Genomic DNA, 21,843 nt, shown 5'->3' with positions numbered 1-21,843 from the left:
TACAGCCTTTGGAAGGTTTTCAGGGGACCTCTTAGGAAAGTTGAAAATGATGTTTATAAATAGTACAATAGACACTTTTTTTTGGTAACTTTTTGGGCAGTATAGATATATTTTCTTGCACACTGAGTTTATTATGGCAAGCAGCATTCAATAGAAAAAAATATCCTGTGTTTTCTTAGTTGTGCCATTTCATTTTGTCTTCAGGTAGGTTAAAAAAATTACGTTTTAATTTGAAATCCAACATTATTTTAGGTCAGTACTTGGACTGTTTTATAAATGTGAAGATATCTGTTAGTACTTACTAAGTAAGCAACTCCCACTAACAGAGAGTGCTTTGTGCTGTCCTCATATAACTCCTGTTTATAAAGGATATGAATAATGTACAATTTTCTGACTTCTGTCTTCATTACTGCCAGTATCCCTTAGAACAGTAGGTTAACTGGAGCTCAGGTTGTTGGTTTTGCTCTTAAAAATTACAGTGCATGTTTAGATCTGATGAACTTTCTGAGGTTATCTGATTGCAACATATATGCAGATATAAAGGTAGAATAATTCTGTGGAATTCTATAAAGGAGCTTACTCCTGGCCTTAGAAACTCTATACCAGGCTGAATGATTGATTCATCTCTTATTTATTGCAAAGAATTTCCTGTCACTTGTCTTCTAATATCAGTGGTAATCCCTAGGAGATTTGGTATATGGGTGTTAGGCTGAGCTACAGACTAGAAGTTTTAACAAAAAGTGCAGTCTTTTTTTTTTTTTTTTTTTTTTTTTTAATGTTTACTAAGTCCATTGAATTTTTGGCATGATTTTGGAAAGAAAGAATTCAAAGGTTTTAAGATGTCTTCTGGTGGCTTTCTTGTAGACTGATCCTAGCAGCATTTTGGTAGCTTGAACATTAACTTCACATACAATTTCTAACAGTGTAGAACATTTCTAAGAACATTAATGGAGAATTTTGCCTGTTGCATTTCCACAAAACATGAAATAGACAATGAATCATCTATCTTAATGCACAACTGGATATGTCATTTTAATAACATACAGTCATCAAGCACAGGAAAAAATGATATGTTCTAACATGCAGTATAGACATGAAGAATTTATTTGAAAAAACACGTTTATTATATAGTTTAAAATATGTTTGAGTTTTTTTCACCATCAATGTTTATTTTAATTAATTTTGAGGGAGTTGTGGTCATTTACTTTATGTGCATAATTACTGCCAAAATGTTTCAAGCTTTGTTTCTGTAACAGGCAACATATGTAAAAAAATTATTGCACTAGACAGGGGGGTAAGAGAACCTGCTCTTGGAGGTGACATCATGTCCAACAATTCTACAGAAATGCAAGAGAAAATAGTTTATTTGTTCCTGATACCATTCCTGTCTTTTCAGCTTGTTCTAGTGCTTTTTGTGTCGTCATCACCTTTTTTGTAGATAATTTAGTAAATTTTGGTTCTCTTATCCCCACGTCTAGTGCAATAATATTTCTACACATGCTGTGTGTTACAGATATTAACTCGGATTCATTTGCCAAGAATTGTTTAGCCCAAAAGGTGTCTAGAGAACAATTTATTTTGGTTACAGAATATATTTTTATGTAAACCCAGAGTGTGCTGTGTTCAGCATGGCATGAGGGGCAGTGCAAGGAGATGCTCCAAGAGCTTCTTCAGTGCCTTTCACTGGATCCGATTTCTTACAACAGTTTTATTTTTGTCTCATGGTTTGCTGACAAGATTTTTCACAGATTTGGTTTGTGGAGACCTTTGGTACCCCGGACAGTACTAACTAGGCATGAATCTTCAAGGATACAAGTAATTCATGTCAAGTTATAAGACTAATGGAAAATTGTGATGTATTATTTAAACTCAGTCTTTTAATAATAAATAAATAGAGAACAATGAAATAGCTTTGCGTTTATATAGTTTCATCATTTAAAAATTAATGTTCTCCTTGTTGATTTCTAAAGAAGAATGCAAATCTAAAAGTTGCTTGTTAGAACTAAAAGTTGAGAATTAAAATTAAAGGCTGTAAAAATAAGCAATTAATTACTGGAATAATAGGTAACCAAAGATGTTTAGGATATATGTGATTGATCTCTGTGGGCTTTTCTTTTTTCTTGGCCATACAAAATGTAAGGATGACCAATGTGCTTCATCATCTTTAATTAGGAAAAAACCCCAGAACATTTTACAAGTATTTTACCTAAGTACTATAGAGAATTTTCAATCAATTCAGAAGTAAAGTTGATCTACATGTAGCCCCATTAAACTTTTTTCTATTGTTCTTTTGGTATAGCAGTAGATTCCTGTCAAGGTTTCTCTAGAAATGTTGGTACCAATAAAATTCTCTTGCGAACATACTTTAAGTTTTACTGTTGTCCAAAGTAAAAGGAAAGTACTACTGAGGATGTATTTTGGAAGACTAAGAGTATTTTGTGATGAATATGATGCCAGCAAACGGTTGCTAGTTGGAGATTCTTCCTCTTTGGTGTACTATATTCTGGGTCAGTTACATGGATGTACCAAGTATCAAAGCCATTTCAACTTTTTCTTAGAAGTTTCAGATAAAAGCTCTGTTTCAAAGTAAACCTTAACTTAGAAATTCATGTTTGTAAATCATTAAAAAAAAGTGAAAAAAGTTTCAGGCAGCTCTGCTTAGCACTTAGAATAAAGGTTGCAGTGATTCAGAGGGCTTATATCTCATGCCTTACTTCAATCACCATCACTGTTTCTTTTATGCTTCATTTGAACTGTGCAATTGTTTGGAAAAATTGGTATTAAAATGCCAGTGTGTTGCAAATCATATTTTATCCTTGTTGTTGCAAAAGAGCATTTCTTTTCATGCCTGCTGACATTCACCTCTTTTTCTTGTCATGAGAATTTTCTTCAGAGAATCACAGAGTGGTTGAGATTGGAAGGAAAGTCATCCTGTCCAAATTCCAACCAGAGACTCTTGCCCAGGACCATGGTCAGATGGGTTTCCAACCTATATCATACTATGACTCTTTTTTCATTAAATGTGTACAATTTTCTTGTTGTTAAATGCAGAAATGTTTGAGTAACACTAACATGGTTTTAGTTGGAGCCTTCAAACTTAGGAGAAATAGATAAGACTGAAGTGAAATGTGTTTTGAAGAGGTGCCATCAAACTTTAGTACACTGATGTTTATTTTGCTTTTAAAAGATACTTGAGACAAAAAAGATCTGGATCAGGACTATTTTGCAATATTTTTAGAATTTTATTTTTTTTAGTGCTAGGTGTTCTTTAGTTGTTTTAATTTTTTATTTTCTTTCCTGACAGCTCATTGTGCTGATAAATGTGTCCACGGTCGTTGTATTGCTCCGAACACCTGTCAGTGTGAGCCTGGCTGGGGAGGACCCAACTGCTCCAGTGGTGAGTTTTCATCTGCTTCTGCCTGTCTTGTACTCTTTCCATTGTTGTCCTCTCTTTTGGGCAGATAATCTTCATTCTTGCAGTTGGGCTTCCGCTTTCTGGTCAGGGTTTTCATCCTGAGATATCAGTTTACTTTGTGTAGCCTGATTTTTCTTCATTTACTTGCAAACAGTGTTCCCATGTAGCAGCACTAAGTGTCATGAACTTTTTTTCTTGTGTTCAGAAACATGCAGATAACACAGAACTTTGTATTTGGAGTAAAGCAGATATGATTATATTTTAATCATAGGAAAATCTCACAGTTTTTTATTTTACTAATATGCAAAGAGTGGTGGTGCTTGGTCACATTTAAAAGCTATGAGTAAAGCCTTCCTTACAACTCTATTCTCCTTTTTCACTCTGCTGCTAACTTTTCCTTTTTTCCTTTTGCTCTGTTCCCCATTTGCACTATTAGTTGCTCTCTGACTGCCCGGTCTATATATATCTACTGTAGTCTCATTTCCTAGACTTTCTTCTTCCCTTTGCCATAAAAACATATTCAGGAGATGAGGGGAGCAAAGCTGTGCAGGCCACAAATCATTATCTTTTCTTCCCATTGTCTGAACTACAGTTGCTCGGCATAATTTTTTAATTCATTATGATCTGTTATTTATTCCACTTTTCTGGTCTCCTCTGTAACTGCTTTGGAAATGTAATATTGAGGGTAACATTAAAACCACATATTTTGTTACAATCAAGGTCAAATTTGGTTACTACTACTAACTGTCCACTTGAAAGGAATGTATTTTAGTCAACAATTAAGAAATGTATGTATAATTTAAATTTCACAGACAATATAAATTTGTAACACATAAACCAGAGCTTGATGTCTTGCACAGATATTGTGCTGCTAGTTTACTGATTATGTTATTCCTCTAAAAATAACAACTATGAAAAACCTAGATTATCAGCAGGAGAAAAATAATATGGCAGCATATTTTCACCCATTTTTTTTTTCCTTAACAAAAATAGAGAATTGTTCTTTTTTTTTGCAAACATGGTGCTGTAGTAACTCTTCATCTGGAACTGATAGTTGTTCTGGCAGCATATTTTGGGAGGTGGGGAAGAATTTAACCATTTCAAAAGTATTATATTTGTTATATATGTATATATAATTTTATATATGTATGTATAATTTTTTTATATGCTTACATGTGATTTATACATAGCTCTAAAGAAACACCAAGTTTTGCATAAGGCGTAAGACTGAAAGAGTAGTGCAATGTTGCTGTAATGCTGATCTTAATCTAGTGCACTGAGTTGTCAAAAGAAATTGTCAAGAGATGTTATCTTTCTTTCTGAAAACCTTGTGCATAGAGCTCTTCTTTAGCTAATCAAAGATGCAGAAGAAACCTGACTCATTAGACAACACAGCATGCAAAGATACCGTTATTTATGGAGCTTTCCAAGTTTGAAACTTCGCGAAAAGGTACTTTGGATGAGACAGGAACCTCTCAATCTGCCTTTGGAAATGATCCTTCCTCTCACAGGGTTTCTAGCACCCCTTTCCCTCACCTGCCTGGTATAACGCGTTTTGAGTACATATGCAGCTCTTTTTCTCTGCTTCTTCCTCAGCTGGTTGTCTTTGGTTGGTCCTCAACTTGGTCAGTTTTAGTAACAGAAGGGTAGTATAAACATATGGTTTTTTAATAATGACTTTGTTGATATAGCAAGTTATTAATTCGATAAAAATATATGCAAATTGCCCTACTGTAGTAATGTCCATCAAATAAATATTTTAACTATGTAACTATGTAAGTGAATTATGGAACAATAATTACAAGGCAGGATTTAATGGTTACTGATGACCAAAACAATAACTCTGACTGAGAAGGAGAGATTTTTCTCGAAGTGTGAGGTTTTAGGCCAACTTCCAGATTTAGTGATCTGTTCATTTTCATGGTCCAAGACATGCTGGAAGGAACTGCTCTACCTAAGGACTAAATGTTTTGTAAAACTGGAGAATTAACATCTTCTTCCAAAGTACTGTCCTTTCTCTATTAGGATTGTTTGATCTCCTTACAAAGAATTTAATCTGAAAGTATCTCAGAACAGAGTTAGTCCTATTGCAGCATCTGTCCATCTGCCAACTTCCCCCAGCTTGATCTTTGTCTGTCACTTCTTAGAAGGGAATAAACTTTTTGGGAGACTTCCATTTCCTTGTAGCAAATATTGTGAGGGTTCTTATCAAATTACTAATAGCTTAGGTCAGTGGTTGTTTTCAGTTTATGGAGAAGAGGGCTAGAGATTAGCCTGGACTACCGAGATTGTCTTCTTTAAGTTCTCAATTCTAGTCCAGCCTGTAACTCTGCTCTCCACTACATCCTCTGCCTTTCTGAAAACTGAGAGGAAACCAGGATTGGATGTGTTCTTCAGCAAGTAATACGTGAGTGGTGGTCTCAGAATTTAGTTAATTAAATAATGTTTCCTTGGGGAACATTTCCTGTGTCAGATGTGCTTTTTCTTTAGGTTTCTTTTTAGTTAAAGGAAATATGCTGTATTAGCCAGTAGTTGCTTGCAGTGAAAGTCAGTGGGAGGTGGATAAAGGAGATGATGATAACATACATATAACTGAAGAGAAATACTACTTGAATCAAGAGATCACTCACATGCAAAACAATTTATTCCAGTAAAGATTTATTGACTGAACACAGTGGTCAGGACAATGACAAATGACTGGACAGATGATGTGTTGAACGAATGAAGCGAGTGAATCAGCATAACCAGCAAGCTGTCAGCACTCCTTTGAAGAAGTATTTGTGAAGTCCAGGAACATAAATTGACCAGTTCTGGGCTAGGAACAAGGGCAAAATTTAGAAAAATGCACACAGTGGTAAACACAGGTATATTTGTAAATTAAACAAATAGATCTTATTGAAAAACAAACAAAACCAACATAACCTTTCCCTCTCAAACTAGATTATTTATATCAAATTTTTAACTTGCATGTGTCAGATTGTGTTGTTATATGTCACAAGAGTGCATTTGACTCCAGGCTGGGTATAAAGCAGGCTTCTGTAAAAGTTGCTACATGTATGGTAATAGTTGTCTGTCTAGATGTGGAGATGATCAAACCACATTTTACATGTGTATATTATGTCTTCTGCTCACACTCTGGCAATGCTATTTACTATAGCAGATATGGTCAGTTTTGAATGTGTGTGCAAGACAGATACAAGTGCAACCTAACATGGAGTGCCACTAAGCAATCAGGACATGCACTTTTTTTTTCTTCTCATGCCTAGTAGTCCACAAATAATTCCTTCAAAATCAATAGGGCACTTTCTGGATAAGCTGGAGCAGAGGCAAAATCAATACTACAGTGACTTGTCTGAAATGGTCATAGCCTTGTGATTCCCCCTGGCTGGCCTGAGCAGTGAAGCAGAAAGGGAGTGACATGTCTGGTTTATATGTGTGGTTAGGATTGTTTGTGAAAATCTGAACAGGATTTTTCTGTTTTTATGGCACTTAAGCAATCTGAGATTTGTTTGAATGACTGGGTTTTAATTTATAATTTGATTCTATTGGTTATTCATAGAATTTTATCAGAACCGCAGTCTGAGGTCATGGGGGTAGAAAAAAGTGTCATGAAGGCGTAATTTGGCTCTAGGGTTTTATAAAACATGAGGAGAGAACTGGCTTTTTCACTAATACATTAAACTGCACGTTTAAAGCTGGCAGCTCAGAGAAACAACTTGTTACCTTTAAATGCACTTATTAAGGAACCTTTCAAGGTACAGTAGCTCTGCTACCATTACATTTCCTTTACAATCGTGGGTCTTTGTAAAGTTCACAAATTCTGTGAAAATCTGGCACTTGGCAGATGCAGAATATGGCAGAAACTGGATCCCTTGGCATAGTTTGTGAGAGACACTCACGTGAGTTGCAAGCACTGCCAGCTTCTCAGTGGAGTTTTTAATCTCCATTAACCCTGCAGAGGTGGATATGTGACTGTATTCCACAGACATATTTGCACCCCAAGTGAAACAGCCCCGTGGTGCAGCTCCCAGGAAAGGTGATGGTGATGGAAAATCTTTTGAATCTTGAATTGAGCTTTTTTGACCAGGGCATTGCTTTCCTCCTTGTTTGTTGAAAGCATTTAGACTAATGGAGCTTGCAAGATATGCTTAGAGAGCCAGTTTATCCTTAAGTTTTCTAAGCCATTCAACAGGCTGCAGAAATTAGTTCTGGTTTTAACCACATCTTTGCATTAGAAATGCTCGATTCCCAGAACTGAGGAACTGGTAAACACACAAGTAAAACTGTAGAGTATTGTGACAGACAACTATTTGCTTTTATGTAAAATGCAGAGAAATACTTTATTTTAGTAATGGAGAACTGCCCCTAGCCCAGCTCCCTGCAAATACATCCTGTGAACCAAAGTGACAGAAGGTCATAAACAATCTTAAATTTAACCCGTTTGTATTTCATGTGTCTTCCCTGTGCTCTTTACTTCCTGTAATTCTCCTGTATTTATTACTGCTGTACTTTCCCTGACTGAATTCCCAGTTTTTCCAGCTGAACACTTCATTTTCTCCTCTAACAAGGCTGAATATCTTTAGGTTGAGAAACTCACCCACCAGCAAGTTAGATCAGATCTAAATAGGGAAAAAACAGTATTCATGGAAGCCGCCATCACCTTCATTGTTGAAAGAGTCACTACAGTGTCACTGTGGTAGGGGGTATCAAAGCTCCCAGGGCTACAGAGCAGCTGTGCTTGTCTTGAGTTCGGTACAACTATGTTTTTGAAATAATATTATTCTTATGTTTAATATATTTTTGGTCCTATAAAACATTTTGGTTTTAAAGCTCTAGGGAAATTAATAGATTTTATGGACATGCTTCAGCATTTTGCTGAATTACAGTTCCAATCTTCAAGCAAATGTAGAAACAAAAAAATTATTTTCTACAAAACTGAGTTCTTAGATTTACTTATGTTGAGGTTTACTGAAGGAAGGCATTCCAGTAAATGGTGATGGTATTACTGCTTTGAAAACATTTTCTGGATCAGAGAGGCTTTTCATTTCTGCTTTTTACCCTTTTGGAAGCTATTTGTAGAGTTTACTTAAGTTGATTTCTTGAATAATGTCTGTGGGTTTTTTTCCTAGTAACAGTGCAAAAGTATTTTTCGAACTCATTTAATTTCAATCTGCCTTATGCATTGGTAGGCTTATATATTTTCAGTGTCTCACTTGGTAGGTTTTCAGAGATGCGAAGGATAACATTTGTTGCTAATTTAGAAACTAAGATGACCTTCAAGTCATTAAAAAAAAAGAATGGGGGAGAAGGCTAATTTATCGCCCTACAAGGAGATCTGTGCAAAATCAGGATCATGGGCAGGACATGAAACAAGCAGTTTTTTAAAATTTTGTAACTTTTCCTATATTGGTGATTGTTTCTAACAGGTTTTATCTCAGTAACATCATAAAATGAACACCAACAGCTGCCTGTGTGTGTTTTTTTTTCTTATCAATTATCCATCCTTGTATTCTGATGTCCAAAGCACTTTAAAGAGTCTTGTGAAATTTATGGCATGTGAAAGGCATACAGTTCAAGTCTTTCATAGGATCTGAAAAACACATTTTCATTGTTCTTCCACTTCATGGATCAAGAGGCTTTTATAAAGGAAAAAAGAAAAAAAAACTAAATTAAATTTAAGCTTAACATTTTGAATAAAAATCCTTTCTCATACACAAAACAAAAAGTAACAATGAAAAATATGCCACAGGGTTAAAGGCCTACAGTATAACAAATGCAATCAGATAGAAACAAAAGGTAGAAAGAAAATCCAGATTTAATAGAAAGGGCATTCATTCTGAAAAAAAAAAAAATTCCATGCATTTTTGTATCTGGGATGTAGGTAAAGTAGGTCTTTTACTAAAAGCCATTGATACTTTATAATTATTTTGAATGATTCTCTAAGGCAAAAATATTTCTTTTTTTATGTGCACATGCATATATTTTCATAACATTCTAGGATGACTAGAACAGATCAAAATAAAAGAAATATATATGGAGAATAATCTCACGGTTTTATTACATAATACTTTGAAGGTTTTCTGAAGGATGTTTTTATTCTAGTTTTCAGAGTAGCTGACTTAGTTTTATCACTTTTTTGACTCATCCCTGAAATTTCTCTTTGCCATGTTCCATGTTTACTGTCTTGCTGTCCAGGCTGACATACAGGTTGATGTCACCAGAGGCTTAATGCATCTTGTAAAATTTTATATACTTTATAAATACTTGAGTATTTATAGTTTTCAAAATTACTAGGAATTTACTTTTATTTGGTTTAAATTCCAGTTGGGAGAATTATTATCTGTTTCTTATCCTGCAGGAATATCCTAAGGGAAACAAATGCCATCAGTTTAGATCTGCAGCTAACCAAATGGAAATAGCAGAGAGTAGTTTCAGGAATACCCTCTGAATTTTCCAGTAGGGATGGTGTGGATTTAGGTTAGTGAAAACATCCATATTTTTGTCATGGTTTTTGCTCAGTGAATCAATGGTTTTCCCTTCTGTTGACTCTTGAAAGTCATGCCTTAGAGCATTTCCAGAGATTAGCAATCTTGTTCATGATAACAAGACTGTCAGTGCAATACTCCTTTCGATAAATCAAAGTTTTCTCAATATTGGCCTATTTTGCTTACACTGGTTATTTTTGGTTATTTGTGGTGATTATTCCCTTTTAATGCAAATCACTTATAGCCCCTCCTAGAAATGTTATTCTAAGTTTGTACTTCACAATATTGTGTTCCAAGTGAGGGAACATTTGCTTTTCTTCTGTGGTCCGGAATTTTGTTTTCAGTTGTTTTAAAAGACCATAAAAACACATAAGTCTAATGCTGCAGTAAGAATCTCTTCTGTTTTGTGACAGTGGTAAATAGTTCCAGAAACACACAGCAGTGTGCCTTGCAGAAAGATGTGTAAGACAGAATAAAATCTAGTTGTCTAAAATTTAGTTGTCTTGGTGCTACATAAAACACAGTTACAAAAAAATGATAGTAAGAAAAGTAAATCTTAGTTCTTCACTTCTATGTCCACATTAGCAAAAAAAGAAAGACAAAAGGAAAACAAAGATCTTTACAAAAAAAGTATTGCAATAGACATTGTCTGACTGGAATATCATGTTATAAAGGAGATTGTGGCATAGTTAAAAAATAGTTGCAAGTTGGAGTTTCTAAGGAGGTTTTTCTTCTGAAATGTTCTTTGACTTGATTTGATAGCCTTATTTTCTTCTCATCATAGGCCATTGTTTAGAAAAGTGCAGAATTTTAGGTGATCAAAGTGGGTTTGTCAGGAGTAAACTCAGATTCATTTGCACTTTTCTTTTTGTTGCCTTTTAGGGAAATCAACATTAAAAGAAGCAGAAAAACCTTTATAAGTGTTTAGTTAAAAGTCTTTTTGTTTATAAGAAGCAATAAAGTAGCTGCCAAATTCTTTACAAGTGCTTCAAATTATTATAGAAATCATACGTCGTGTTATAAAATGTCAGGGCTTTCACCATCCCAGTTTACAAATCATCAGCTGCTCACAGAAAGCACGTGCATAAACCCATATCTAGCCCAGCATAATAACAATATGCATTAAGTTATTGTACTAGGAAATGGCATTCCATATTACAGAACTTTAAATCTTCAAAGATGCTACAAAAGGCCCCAAACTGACAGCAGTTTGCAGCACTGATTTCAATTTCTTCTTGAAGGTGATTTTGTTTCACCTCTGAATCCTTGCACTCCTCTCTGATTCTCAGGTCATTTGGCACTGAGTGTCAACAAGCATTTTTATCATGATAGACCTGTATCATCTTAGAGATTCTTACCATAGTGCAGCCTTCTGAGAGAACAGTTATCTTTCCTGTGTCTGTGGCATTGTGTGATGTGCACAGCTCTTACTGTGGTGACAGAAAAGTTATTCCCAGCTGAATGTATAAAAGGAAAAATGAGAACAAGATGTGGCATTAATACCATGGTGTTTGTTAAAAGTTTTGGTGTATTTTTTTTCCCAGTACAGCATAAGGTGAAGGCAGAAAGGACCCTGGGAATCTACTGCAAAAGCTGACAGGGACCCTAAACCAGTTCTTCGGTTTAAAATGTAAAAACCTGAGGGTGAATATAACATGTGAAGATGGGAAAGTGAAGGAATTTTGTAAGGAAGGTGTTCTACATGAAACAGAACAACATTAGGCCAGTTCTATATGATTAACACAAAATTAATCCTGATTTACTGGCTGGGTTTTGATTTCTGTGTGATTTTTCAGCAGTCTTTGGGGCTGGGACACACCATCCTTGTTCTGAAGCCATTCTGAACATGGGACTCTTGCCTCTGTACTTTGCTTCCCTTTCACATATACCCTGTTCTGAGAGAGATGAACAGCTCCGGCTCTGTTCAGAAGTCAGTAGCTGAGGTTTTGGCGTGTGTCTGCATGTAGTGTGTGACCTACACATGTGCCTGTGACCTTGGTGCAGTCAGCAGAGCTATTCTGATTGAGCTGCAGCTGACAATCTGTAAACTGACCATAGTCATTAGCTTAAAGACTATCCCATTCCACTAGATTAGCAGATGTGTGACTTCCAGACCAGCTTTCTCAGTGTTTGAATACTAGGAAGCAGCAGAAATAATCTGATGTAATAGTTGGTAAAGTTAGCCTCCAAAATCCAAACTTGCCACAGGAAACATTTCTACCCTTTGCCCTCTTCTTTTTTAATGGAAAACTAAGCATCAGTTTCTGACAAATCACTTTGATTTCCTATGAAGAACATTACTGATTATCAGTCAGGGGACATAGAGGTAAAATGTGATTTATCCATCTTAGTTAGTATTGTTATTTATTCCCCTTAATCCAGCACATTTCTCCACATTTCTGCCCATAACTCACAGACAGATGCGAGGCTGGTGACAGACCTTGTGTAAAGGACTATTGTGAAATTGTATTATGGATGGGCCACCACTGTCCTTGTGGAATGCTTTACCATGGGGCTGTAATCCATGTTGCATAGCCGGTATTTGCTATTCACCTGGTCATTGCCAGGAGAATGGTCCTGAGGCTTGGAATCCTTTAGCAGTCATATGATGGGTGGGTTTTTTTTTTCATATTAATGATTTCCTGCAAAAACAATGAGAAGATCATGCCAGGAAACTAATAAATTGTTGAGCACTGCATGGTACATGCGTCTTCTAGCAAGGCAGTTGTGCTGTCTGGGTGCTGGGTTCAGTGGCAGTAGATGTTTCTGGTCTGTGTGGCCCTGAGACTCTTGGCATTGGGTCTTGAGACAGCTCCATGAATGTTGTTGCACTGCACCTTCATCCTTGACTGAACTCTGCACTGGAACAGTTTTGGTCTGGCAATCAGCATGAATTCTCCTGTTTATCAGACATGCCTGGATGGGGGCGGGGGGAATATTTTTCTTTCTTTTCTTTTTTTTATTATTTTAATTTTTAATTATTCCATGAGAAATGGCACTAATTGAACTTTTTTTCTGGAAGAACAAAGACTTTTATCTGAATCCAGACTAATGTGTTAAGTAAAAAAAAAACAAACAACAAACCAACGTGTAGGGGTTTCTGCTCATGATAAAACATGCAACTGTCTCAGGCCTCTAGCCACCCATACACATATTTTTATATATCCCAAAATAGCTGGTTTCCTGACAACAATTTCAGGACTGGTTAAGTATGAGGATTACACATTCTATTCTATGCAGTCATGTTCAAAATAAACCTGTATCAGTTCTGAATGAATGTGAGTTATCATGGCAACAGGCAATTTTGTACTGTAGACAGCAGTGTGTTACAGAACTCTATATAAACCTCTTATTTGTGCACCACAAACCCCACACATCTTTAAAGAGAGAGGCCAATAATAAAACAGCCAGTTGTTCTAATAATCCAACAGTACTGATGGGTGTTTATAATACATACGCTGCTTTCTGTTGCTCTCTATTTTATTGTGTGTGAGTGCTCACAGTATCCCCATTTTGGATGCATGTTCTAGTGACCTGTCTTGGAAAAAAAAAATCTTAAAGAGTAGATTCTTGAAAATACCCTAATTCCCTTTTTTTTTTTTGTGCAGCCTGAGTGAACAGCTCTTACAGCTGAATAATTCATAGCCCGAGGAGCATTCTTGAATTACTTTGCATTAGTCTAGGAAAGTGTGCCTGTTCTTTGCCTGGGTTTTTTGCCCCAGGAGAAGATTGGGAGAACAAAGGTTGTCAGTCTCCAAGCGAAGAGTTTGAGCTTATGGTCACTGCGATTGAGGCTTTGCCATTGTACTGCTGTTATCAACACAGCATAAAAATAAAATCAGATCATTTGACCATATGATTTGTACGTTCCTGTTGAACTCCAGGTGACCTTAATCTTCAGGGTCTTTTCAGAACTCCTGTGTTTCTTAAGATGAAATGCCTTCCTTAACATTAAGTGTTTCTTTGGATGCCGAAATGATGTCTGAGTGGCTTACTTATAGGGCTTTAATGGGAGGCATTGGGGCAGACAAGAAAAGATAGGTTTGAGTGATTGTGAAGACACATTGGATAACCAAATTTGTAACATCCATATGAAGTTTCACCATATAATTGTTAATTTTTATTTCTTGGTGAAACACTTTTTGCATTTTCTTTTGCCGTTTCAGTGTATGGCAGGATTGAAAAGGGAATATTTGCAATTATGCAAGTAAGTAGGGATTTCTGGATTAGTCAAAAATCATAAGTTTACACCAAGTAAGCTTTGCAGCTTCCTTGTGGGATTCAGCCAGTTGTTTGTGGATTTAGACTACATTTTTTTAAGTTAGCAAGACTTCTCCCTGTAAATGGAAGCTAACTGCAACCATAAATGGTTTTTGATGGTACAGAGTCACAATGAAAAGTTTTGACAGTTAAGAGACTAGAACTTCTGTTTACTTCTTAGCCTCACATTATAAAACGTTTGCTTTTCCGTCTAAGAATCGGTGCGCACAAACTAAGTCCGGTCTGCCTGCTGAGATCCTTGAGGACCAACTGAGGAACAACTATTTCCATTTTACAACTTCTTTTTTTTATTTGTTTGTTTTACAGTTGACTCTGAGCATCTTCATAACATTCTTCCTTTCTTGCCCATTTAGCATGTGACAGTAACCACTGGGGACCCCACTGCAGCAGCCGTTGCCAGTGCAAGAATGGGGCGCTGTGCAACCCCATCACGGGCGCCTGTCACTGCACCTCGGGGTTCAAGGGCTGGCGCTGTGAGGAGCGTTGCAACCCCGGGACCTATGGCAATGACTGCCACCAGAAATGCCAGTGCCAGAACGGAGCCACCTGCAACCACATTACCGGGGAATGCAGGTGTCCACCGGGATACACCGGAGCCTTGTAAGCAGCAGGTGCATTGTTTTGAGGGGCAAGTTTAAAGAGTTCTGGCGAGTGAAATTCAGTTTAGAAGTTTAGATTAACTTTTGTGCAGGGAAGCAAGTTTGAGCAAACCACATTACAGAGCACATCTGTATGTGTAACCAAGAAAAATCCCCTTGACTTGGGCTGCTCCTCCCCTGCTTGGAGCTTCTTAATGACCATTGTGAAAACAGTTTGGCTGCAAGTTTGGAAAATCACATTACAGAATCACAGAATCAACTAGGTTGGAAAAGATCTCTGAGATCATCAAGTCCAACCTTTGACCTAACACCACTTTGCCTACTGGACCATGGCACTGAGTGCCACATCCAGTCTTTTCTTAAACACCTTCATGGATGGTGACTCCACCACCTCCCTGGGCAGCCCATTCCAATGCCCAACCACTCCTTCTGTAAAGAACTTCTTCCTAATGTCCAAAAATTCTCCCCTGGCACAGTTTAAAACTGTGCTGTCTTGTCCTACCGCTGGTTGCCTGAGAGAAGAGATGGATACCTACCTGGCTACAACCTCCTTTCAGGTAGTTGTAGAGAGTTATATTGAAACATGGAGTTATTTAGTTTTGTCATTCCAGAACAGATCTTAAACTTCTGTCAGTAATGATGAATGAGCACCAAACTGTGTATAAAGAAGTAGCTTAAAAAGAAACAATTCCTAGATTGCTCCTTAGATTTGTTGCATGGGTGCTGTACAGTATTCAGTGTGCTTATCTTGGTGTTGTGCTGCTTTCTCCTTCACATTTTTTGCTGGGAAATTTAATGATAAGGTTAAAAATAGAGACAAACTGGAGCATGTGCTGAAGTAATGGTTGTCTCTGTTGTCTACCACCCCCTCCAAACTCTCCCATCACTCCAAACTCTCCGCAGCTGTGAGGATCTCTGTCCCCCCGGGAAGCACGGCCCACAGTGTGAGGAGAGGTGCCCGTGCCAGAATGGAGGCGTCTGTCACCACGTCACTGGGGAGTGCTCCTGCCCGCCAGGATGGATGGTAAAAACACTTCTGAAACCTGCACAACCCCCTACAACTTCCATACTTGTAGACTTCAGGCGGCATCAGAAGAGGCTAGCAAATGAGGATAGCAAATGCAGTCTGCTTGTAGCCAGGAGTAATGAGAAACATATTTTAGCATAAGGGACTGAAATAAAATACTTACAAAACCATCTGTTACTGAAAGTTCTCCGGTTCTGCACTGCCTCTAACTATATCAGATTCTGGGAAGCAAAAGACATGAACTGTGCTGTGACGAGGCAATATCGACTAGATCTTGCCCGGAAGTCATTAGCTTCTAGATGTAATTTTATGTTATAGTGAGGTGACACTATTTGTACATATTAACGGTGGGGTTTTTGCTTGTTTTCATATGTACAGTATGCATGGCAAAACCTCAAAACCTTTAGATATTGTGCTAAATGCTGGAGAGGAAATGAGACATCAGAACTTTGACATTGTCTTTAGACTTTCTACTCTTTTAGCAGAGGGTAGGGAAAGAAGACCTGACCTTGGAGCTGCAAGTAGCTTTCCCCACTATCAGGCTGCCAACTCTGAGTTGGCAAATAATGGATTTAGAAGGCAATCAAAGCACAAATAAATTCTTTAAATACATTTGCTAATAATATTGATCATGACTATTTGTTAATAATATTTTCTGTTTAAATGTTCATTTTGTGTGAAAATTCACATGTACTGATCTTTTAATTACCTTGTGATAATTGAGATATTATACTGAGATAACCTGTTTTTGACCAACTAGAGAGCACAGCTATAAAACAGGATCTCTGATTGTGAGTTTGAGTAGCACTATTCATCTGACTACCTAGCCTGGATTACTGCCATTTTTACATTTTATTCCATTTCATGTTAGAAGAATGAAATTATTGGTCATAGAATACAGATGTTTGCATAAATTCTTGAATCCCTTTATCTGCCTAAACACAGCTACTGAAAAATGAGATAGAACATGAAGCACTGAGGGAAATTTTATACTAGTGTCTGTCTTAACTAATAAATTACTGCTTAGCCCTTTGACTAATTTTCCATTCCAAGTAATTATTTAAGAATAATTTATAATTTTAGAATTTTCAGTTCTGTGAAACACAATTGTGTCACTATAACCTTTTTTGCTTTTCCTGTAAGGGAAGTTTCAAGTAGCCAGGTACAAATTCTGCAGTATTTTATGTTAGATGAGATACCTGCATGCCTTTTGTCTGATGAAATACCTGCAAATACATTTGAAACAGCTTCTTAAAAGTCTTAAGATTGGAGGTTCACCTCCATACCCAGGTGTAATTAATTCCAACAATTTAAAAAGCAGTGCAAGAATTCAAACCCCATTGAAGGGAGCAATCATCCTACCTAAACTTTTAGGATATGCTGCTTTAAGTGAATACAAACAGCTTTTCCTTTCATCAGAAAAAAAACCCAACTTATCATCAAGTAGTATAATTGGGGCATTACAGCAGTTACTGATTCCTACACCATTACACACTGGAGGGCATTCCAGTTATCTTGATATATACTGCTCCTGGTAAATAAACTGGGAAGAGCTTGACATCAATTAGTCTTAAATCTGTAAGTGTTTTCGCAGTTGCTTAGAGAGTGTGTTTTTCATGTGCTTTTACTTCCAAAATGGAAATCCTACAAGATTATTCCTCCAGCGCTGGAACATACCCCATGTTTAAAGCTGGAGAGAACTCTGGCATTTCCAAGATCAGTACTGGACAAGTAACACAAGATCTCCTGGGTCTTCCTTCATGACAATCCTTTCTTCTTTGTCTGTTCAAGCTGCAATCCCAAATCTAACCTTAAGATTTCTTTTCTGCACACACAGGGCATGGTCTGTGGTCAACCTTGTCCTGAGGGTCGTTATGGGAAGAACTGTTCCCAGGAGTGCCAGTGCCACAATGGAGGGACCTGTGACTCAGCCACAGGCCAATGCCACTGCAGCCCAGGTTACACAGGGGAAAGGTAAGGAAAACTCATTTTTGCCAGGCTGCTGAACCTGAAAGAGGCTCTGCTACAACAGGGAGAGTTAAGAACCTGGTAGAAAGAAGAGTGAAAGTATCTGTGATGGGATTAAAAGAGTTGATTTTGGTTATGAAATGTTTGCCGCGTCACTCAGCTGATGCTGGGTTGCAAGTTGAACATTTCTATGTGAAAGAGCCCTTCTGTGAGGGAACTGCTTGTTTTCAGTATTTTCCTGCTGTGGTCTGTGCTCTGGCAGTTCCTGTGGGTCTGCACTGGAGTGGGTTGCAGAATGGTGCAGTTTGGGCTGTGGTGAAGGGGTGAGGAGGGAATCTCGTGGTTTTGTGCAGATGTCTGGCAGTCATAGCAAGAAGGGAGGCTCATTCAATTCCTCTTCAAAATGAGCAAGCTGGAGAGTTGTCTCCTGAAATATTTAAATCAAATGAAATGAAACATTTATTTTCTGATTATTAAAAATCAGCTTTGGTAGATGGGAAAGAATATATTGAGACATCATTTTTGAAGGCAGTGGAAAGGGATGAAAGAACTGCTTTCTTGCATGTGTTTGAAACAGCACACAACTCAATTTTCTGAAGTCAGCAGCAGCTTGATCGCTGGAGTTAGTCCAGGGGATCTATGACAACAATTGTGGGTATTATAACCATATGCACTTCCCACACAAGTGTTCACAGGACATGGTTAGTGCTGTGCTAGACATAAGGGGAAAAAAACCCACCTCATGAAGAAGAGAAAGAGTTAGTCCAGAATCATTTGCATGCCAAAATTATATTTGCGTGTGTGAAAACACAGTGCAGAGGGTGGTAGATACATTTAAACACAGACGAGGCCACAGGGCAATCAAAGGAATATCCATATGAGTTTCTATCCACTGCACTACCCTGGAGTTTCTAAAAGTAATACATTTTTACTATTGTAATTGTAATCTGATTATCATCTGAAATGCCTTACTGTCTGCAGCATTTTGATCACTTTTGCATATCTGAACTCCCTCTTTTCCTGCCAAACAGGCTGTATTTGCAGTTCTTTTGCTTTCCAAGATACTCCAAGGGCAGGAATGGGTCAGTAGCAAGGTTGTAGACCAGGTTCTTATTTCATGTCAGTGAACTGGCAAGGGAGGGAACTGTTACAAGAAATGTGCGAGCAATGGCTGAGGTAGCATATACATACCAGCAGCGAGAAGATGTTTTTTAAAGTGCTAAGCTATTCTCCACTTCTGTTTGTGACTCCAGCAGTGGTTGTCTGAGATTTTGGTGTGGTGGTGACTCCTGGAATTTGGTCATATATCAAGAAAAAGAGGACTTATAGAGCATGTAACAGTTTCTATGTGATCCGAGTTAAGACAAAGGAATCTAGTTTAAACTACCTTTATAAATCTTCTGCCTAAGACTTTTTGATTGATACCTGTCCTCACCACAAAATGGAAAAGGGTCTTTCAGAAGCTGATGAAGATGCAGTTAAATAAAAAAAAATATATATTGCAAGGTTAAATTTCGTGTAATTTGGCTGGGATTCCTGATCGTCATTTGAAAAAAATTCTTTCACAGCTTTATTTGTTGAACTTCATTAGGAAATACTGAAACAGGGTTATTAGCTCTATTATTACACTATACTTGAGAAGAAAAAGAGATTTTATTGCTGACTTCAGTCAGGACAGAGTTACGAATGCCATGAAAATTCTGGCTATCAGTATCAGACTGAGACGAATACTGCAGAAGCATGAAATAAACATGTATGCCCCTTTTACTTCAGTCAGAGGGCTCTGCTAAGTTCTGTTACATTTTACAGTGCCTTGTATCATGGTCTTTGAAATTCTCATGTAATAAACCACCGATCATATGAAAAACTAAACCAAAAATAAAAACCCAAGTGTATAAGAAAAATAGAAAAAGAACACCAAGGAAATTCTTTTACAAGACTGGGGAAATGAGTAAGTTATAACCTGATAAAACCATTAATACTGTGCTGTATTATCAAGTAATATTTTTGTACAGTCTGTAACTTGACAAAACTTAAAGGTACATAAATTGCAGAAGATGATACCAACTCTTAAGTTCACGGCACATCTAAGGACGTTAATGTCGGCATGTTCTGGCCCTAAAGCTTTGGGATTTAGTTGTTTTGTCTTTTTGTTTGTGTCAGTATAATTCAGACTCTATAGGGTGCTTATATTGAAAAAAGTGGGCATTTTCCTTGACACATAAGCTATGAAATGTTGTCATCCTTGGCTCTGAGGCATGAACCTGTTGAGCTGAGAGGTCTGCTCTCATAAATACAGTGAAATATTTTAAATGCACTGAGTGGTGGAACCTTTAGTAATGCTGTAGTAGTACTGGCATTTACAACAATTCAGCTGTAAAATACAGAGAAGATAAACCTGAAAACATCAAACTCATAAGACATCTCTGAATGAAATTGCTATCCAGAAACTCATTACTTAATGAGTTGCAAGTTTTAGAAACAGGGTACTGAACATTTTCTTGTAGTGAGGACTACAAGGCTGGACAGCTAAAGATAAGACTGATCTTTAGGTTAAATAATGTCATTCATATGAAAGACATGAAAGAATTAAGTCTGTTAACTAAATTGTCTATCTTCTTAAAGCTATATGAATGAAAAAGTTCCTTCACACTTCAGGTCTGACTTAAGAGGGTTTGGTTTTGTTCTGGTTCCTAAATGTGGAGTGCAGTGGTCTGTGTATGAATGTTATGTCCTGTGTTGCAGAGAAGGGAGGCCTTTTCCAAAGGAATTTGCAGAGCCAATGTTTTTGAGCCTGTCTAGCTTAGCACCAAAGGCAACCAGAGATGGGCCCTTTTAAATATGAAGTTATATAAAGTATTTGACCCATATAAGAGATTCCTTATAAACCATATTTCCCTTAAAGCTCCAAAAGCTGTAGTTCATGGGAAACAAAACAAATTTTTGTTGTTTTTTTTTTTTCCCCACAGATGCCAAGATGAGTGTCCAGTGGGGACTTACGGAGTGCATTGCGCAGAGACCTGCAAGTGTGTGAATGGTGGGAACTGTTACCATATTAGTGGTGCCTGCCTCTGTGAACCAGGATACACTGGAGAGCACTGTGAAACAAGGCTTTGCCCTGAGGGAATTTATGGTCTCAAGTGTGATAAAAAGTGTCCTTGCCACATGCCCAATACCTGGAGGTAGGCTTTACACCCTTTAGCCTGCTGTCTTTTTCTACATAGAACATAGAAATCCTAATATAATCTGAAAATTAAAATTTCCTGATTTTTCTAGTACTTTCATGCAAATTGAAGACTAAGTTAAAGACTTGTAATAGTATTTGGTATTCTCTCACCACATCAAAAAAAGAAAATATCAACCCAGAAAAGCTTCTGAATTTTAGTCTTTGCATGTATATTTGATCGTAATATTCACGGCATTATTTGGTCTCTGAGCCATAAAATAAATATTAAGACAAAATGTGACCTTTATCTATATTTACCACCTCCATGAATGTATAGTGTTCTGAGTTGAGAAGCCTGGGCATTTCTCTCTCTCTCTCTCTCTCTAGAAGAATTGCTGTAGGTGACTGTTTTAATAAAAAGTTGCAGAGACTTACCAATTTTAAATCTGCATTTCAAAAATTCATTTATTGTCATTTTAGTGACTTTTCTACTAAGCAGATAAAATCTGTCCTTGGAAATCGAATGAAAATAATTTCCCAATTAGCTTACCTTTTGCTATTTCTCCTTATTCGGGCAGTAACGAGTCCTATTTTTTTGTGTTTCTTGTGTCTTTGTGGATTTCATAGTGTTTGAGCATAGTGTTATGAAAATGTAAAAAGTGATTATTTGGAGACAAAGTTTCAGCTGTGAGGGAGGAATGTCAGATGTCAGTTGAGGGGATCCAACATATTTATAGAACAATTCTGGACAGCTTTCTCTTGTTACAAAACAGTACTTCTGGTTAAATACTATGGTCATGGTGCATTTGCTTACACTTCATTGCATTACTATTTAACAGTACCTTAGAGAAGGTTTGTGAGCATAATCTAAATTTTTGCTGTTGAAAGTAGCTGTGAAAGGA

General features: G+C 37.1%; 1 protein-coding gene across 1 annotated transcript in view; it reads left to right on the top strand.

Annotated features, from left to right (window-relative positions):
• MEGF10 (multiple EGF like domains 10) overlaps positions 1-21,843 on the top strand; it is an 86,211-nt gene that overhangs the window by 24,043 nt on the left and 40,325 nt on the right. Inside the window, exons 5-9 of the mRNA XM_027712538.2 lie at positions 3,305-3,397; positions 14,535-14,781; positions 15,684-15,804; positions 17,645-17,781; positions 20,745-20,957. Of these exons, the coding sequence (XP_027568339.1) occupies positions 3,305-3,397; positions 14,535-14,781; positions 15,684-15,804; positions 17,645-17,781; positions 20,745-20,957 (811 nt within the window). The remainder of the gene's footprint in view (positions 1-3,304; positions 3,398-14,534; positions 14,782-15,683; positions 15,805-17,644; positions 17,782-20,744; positions 20,958-21,843) is intronic.

This window comes from Pipra filicauda, unplaced genomic scaffold (genome assembly GCF_003945595.2).
Source record: "Pipra filicauda isolate LSUMZ 115617 unplaced genomic scaffold, ASM394559v2 scaffold168_size1973030_pilon, whole genome shotgun sequence".
Taxonomy (NCBI): Eukaryota; Metazoa; Chordata; class Aves; order Passeriformes; family Pipridae; genus Pipra; species Pipra filicauda.
Note: the sequence above shows the minus strand (reverse complement) of the source record. Positions and strands in the feature narration are given on the sequence as shown.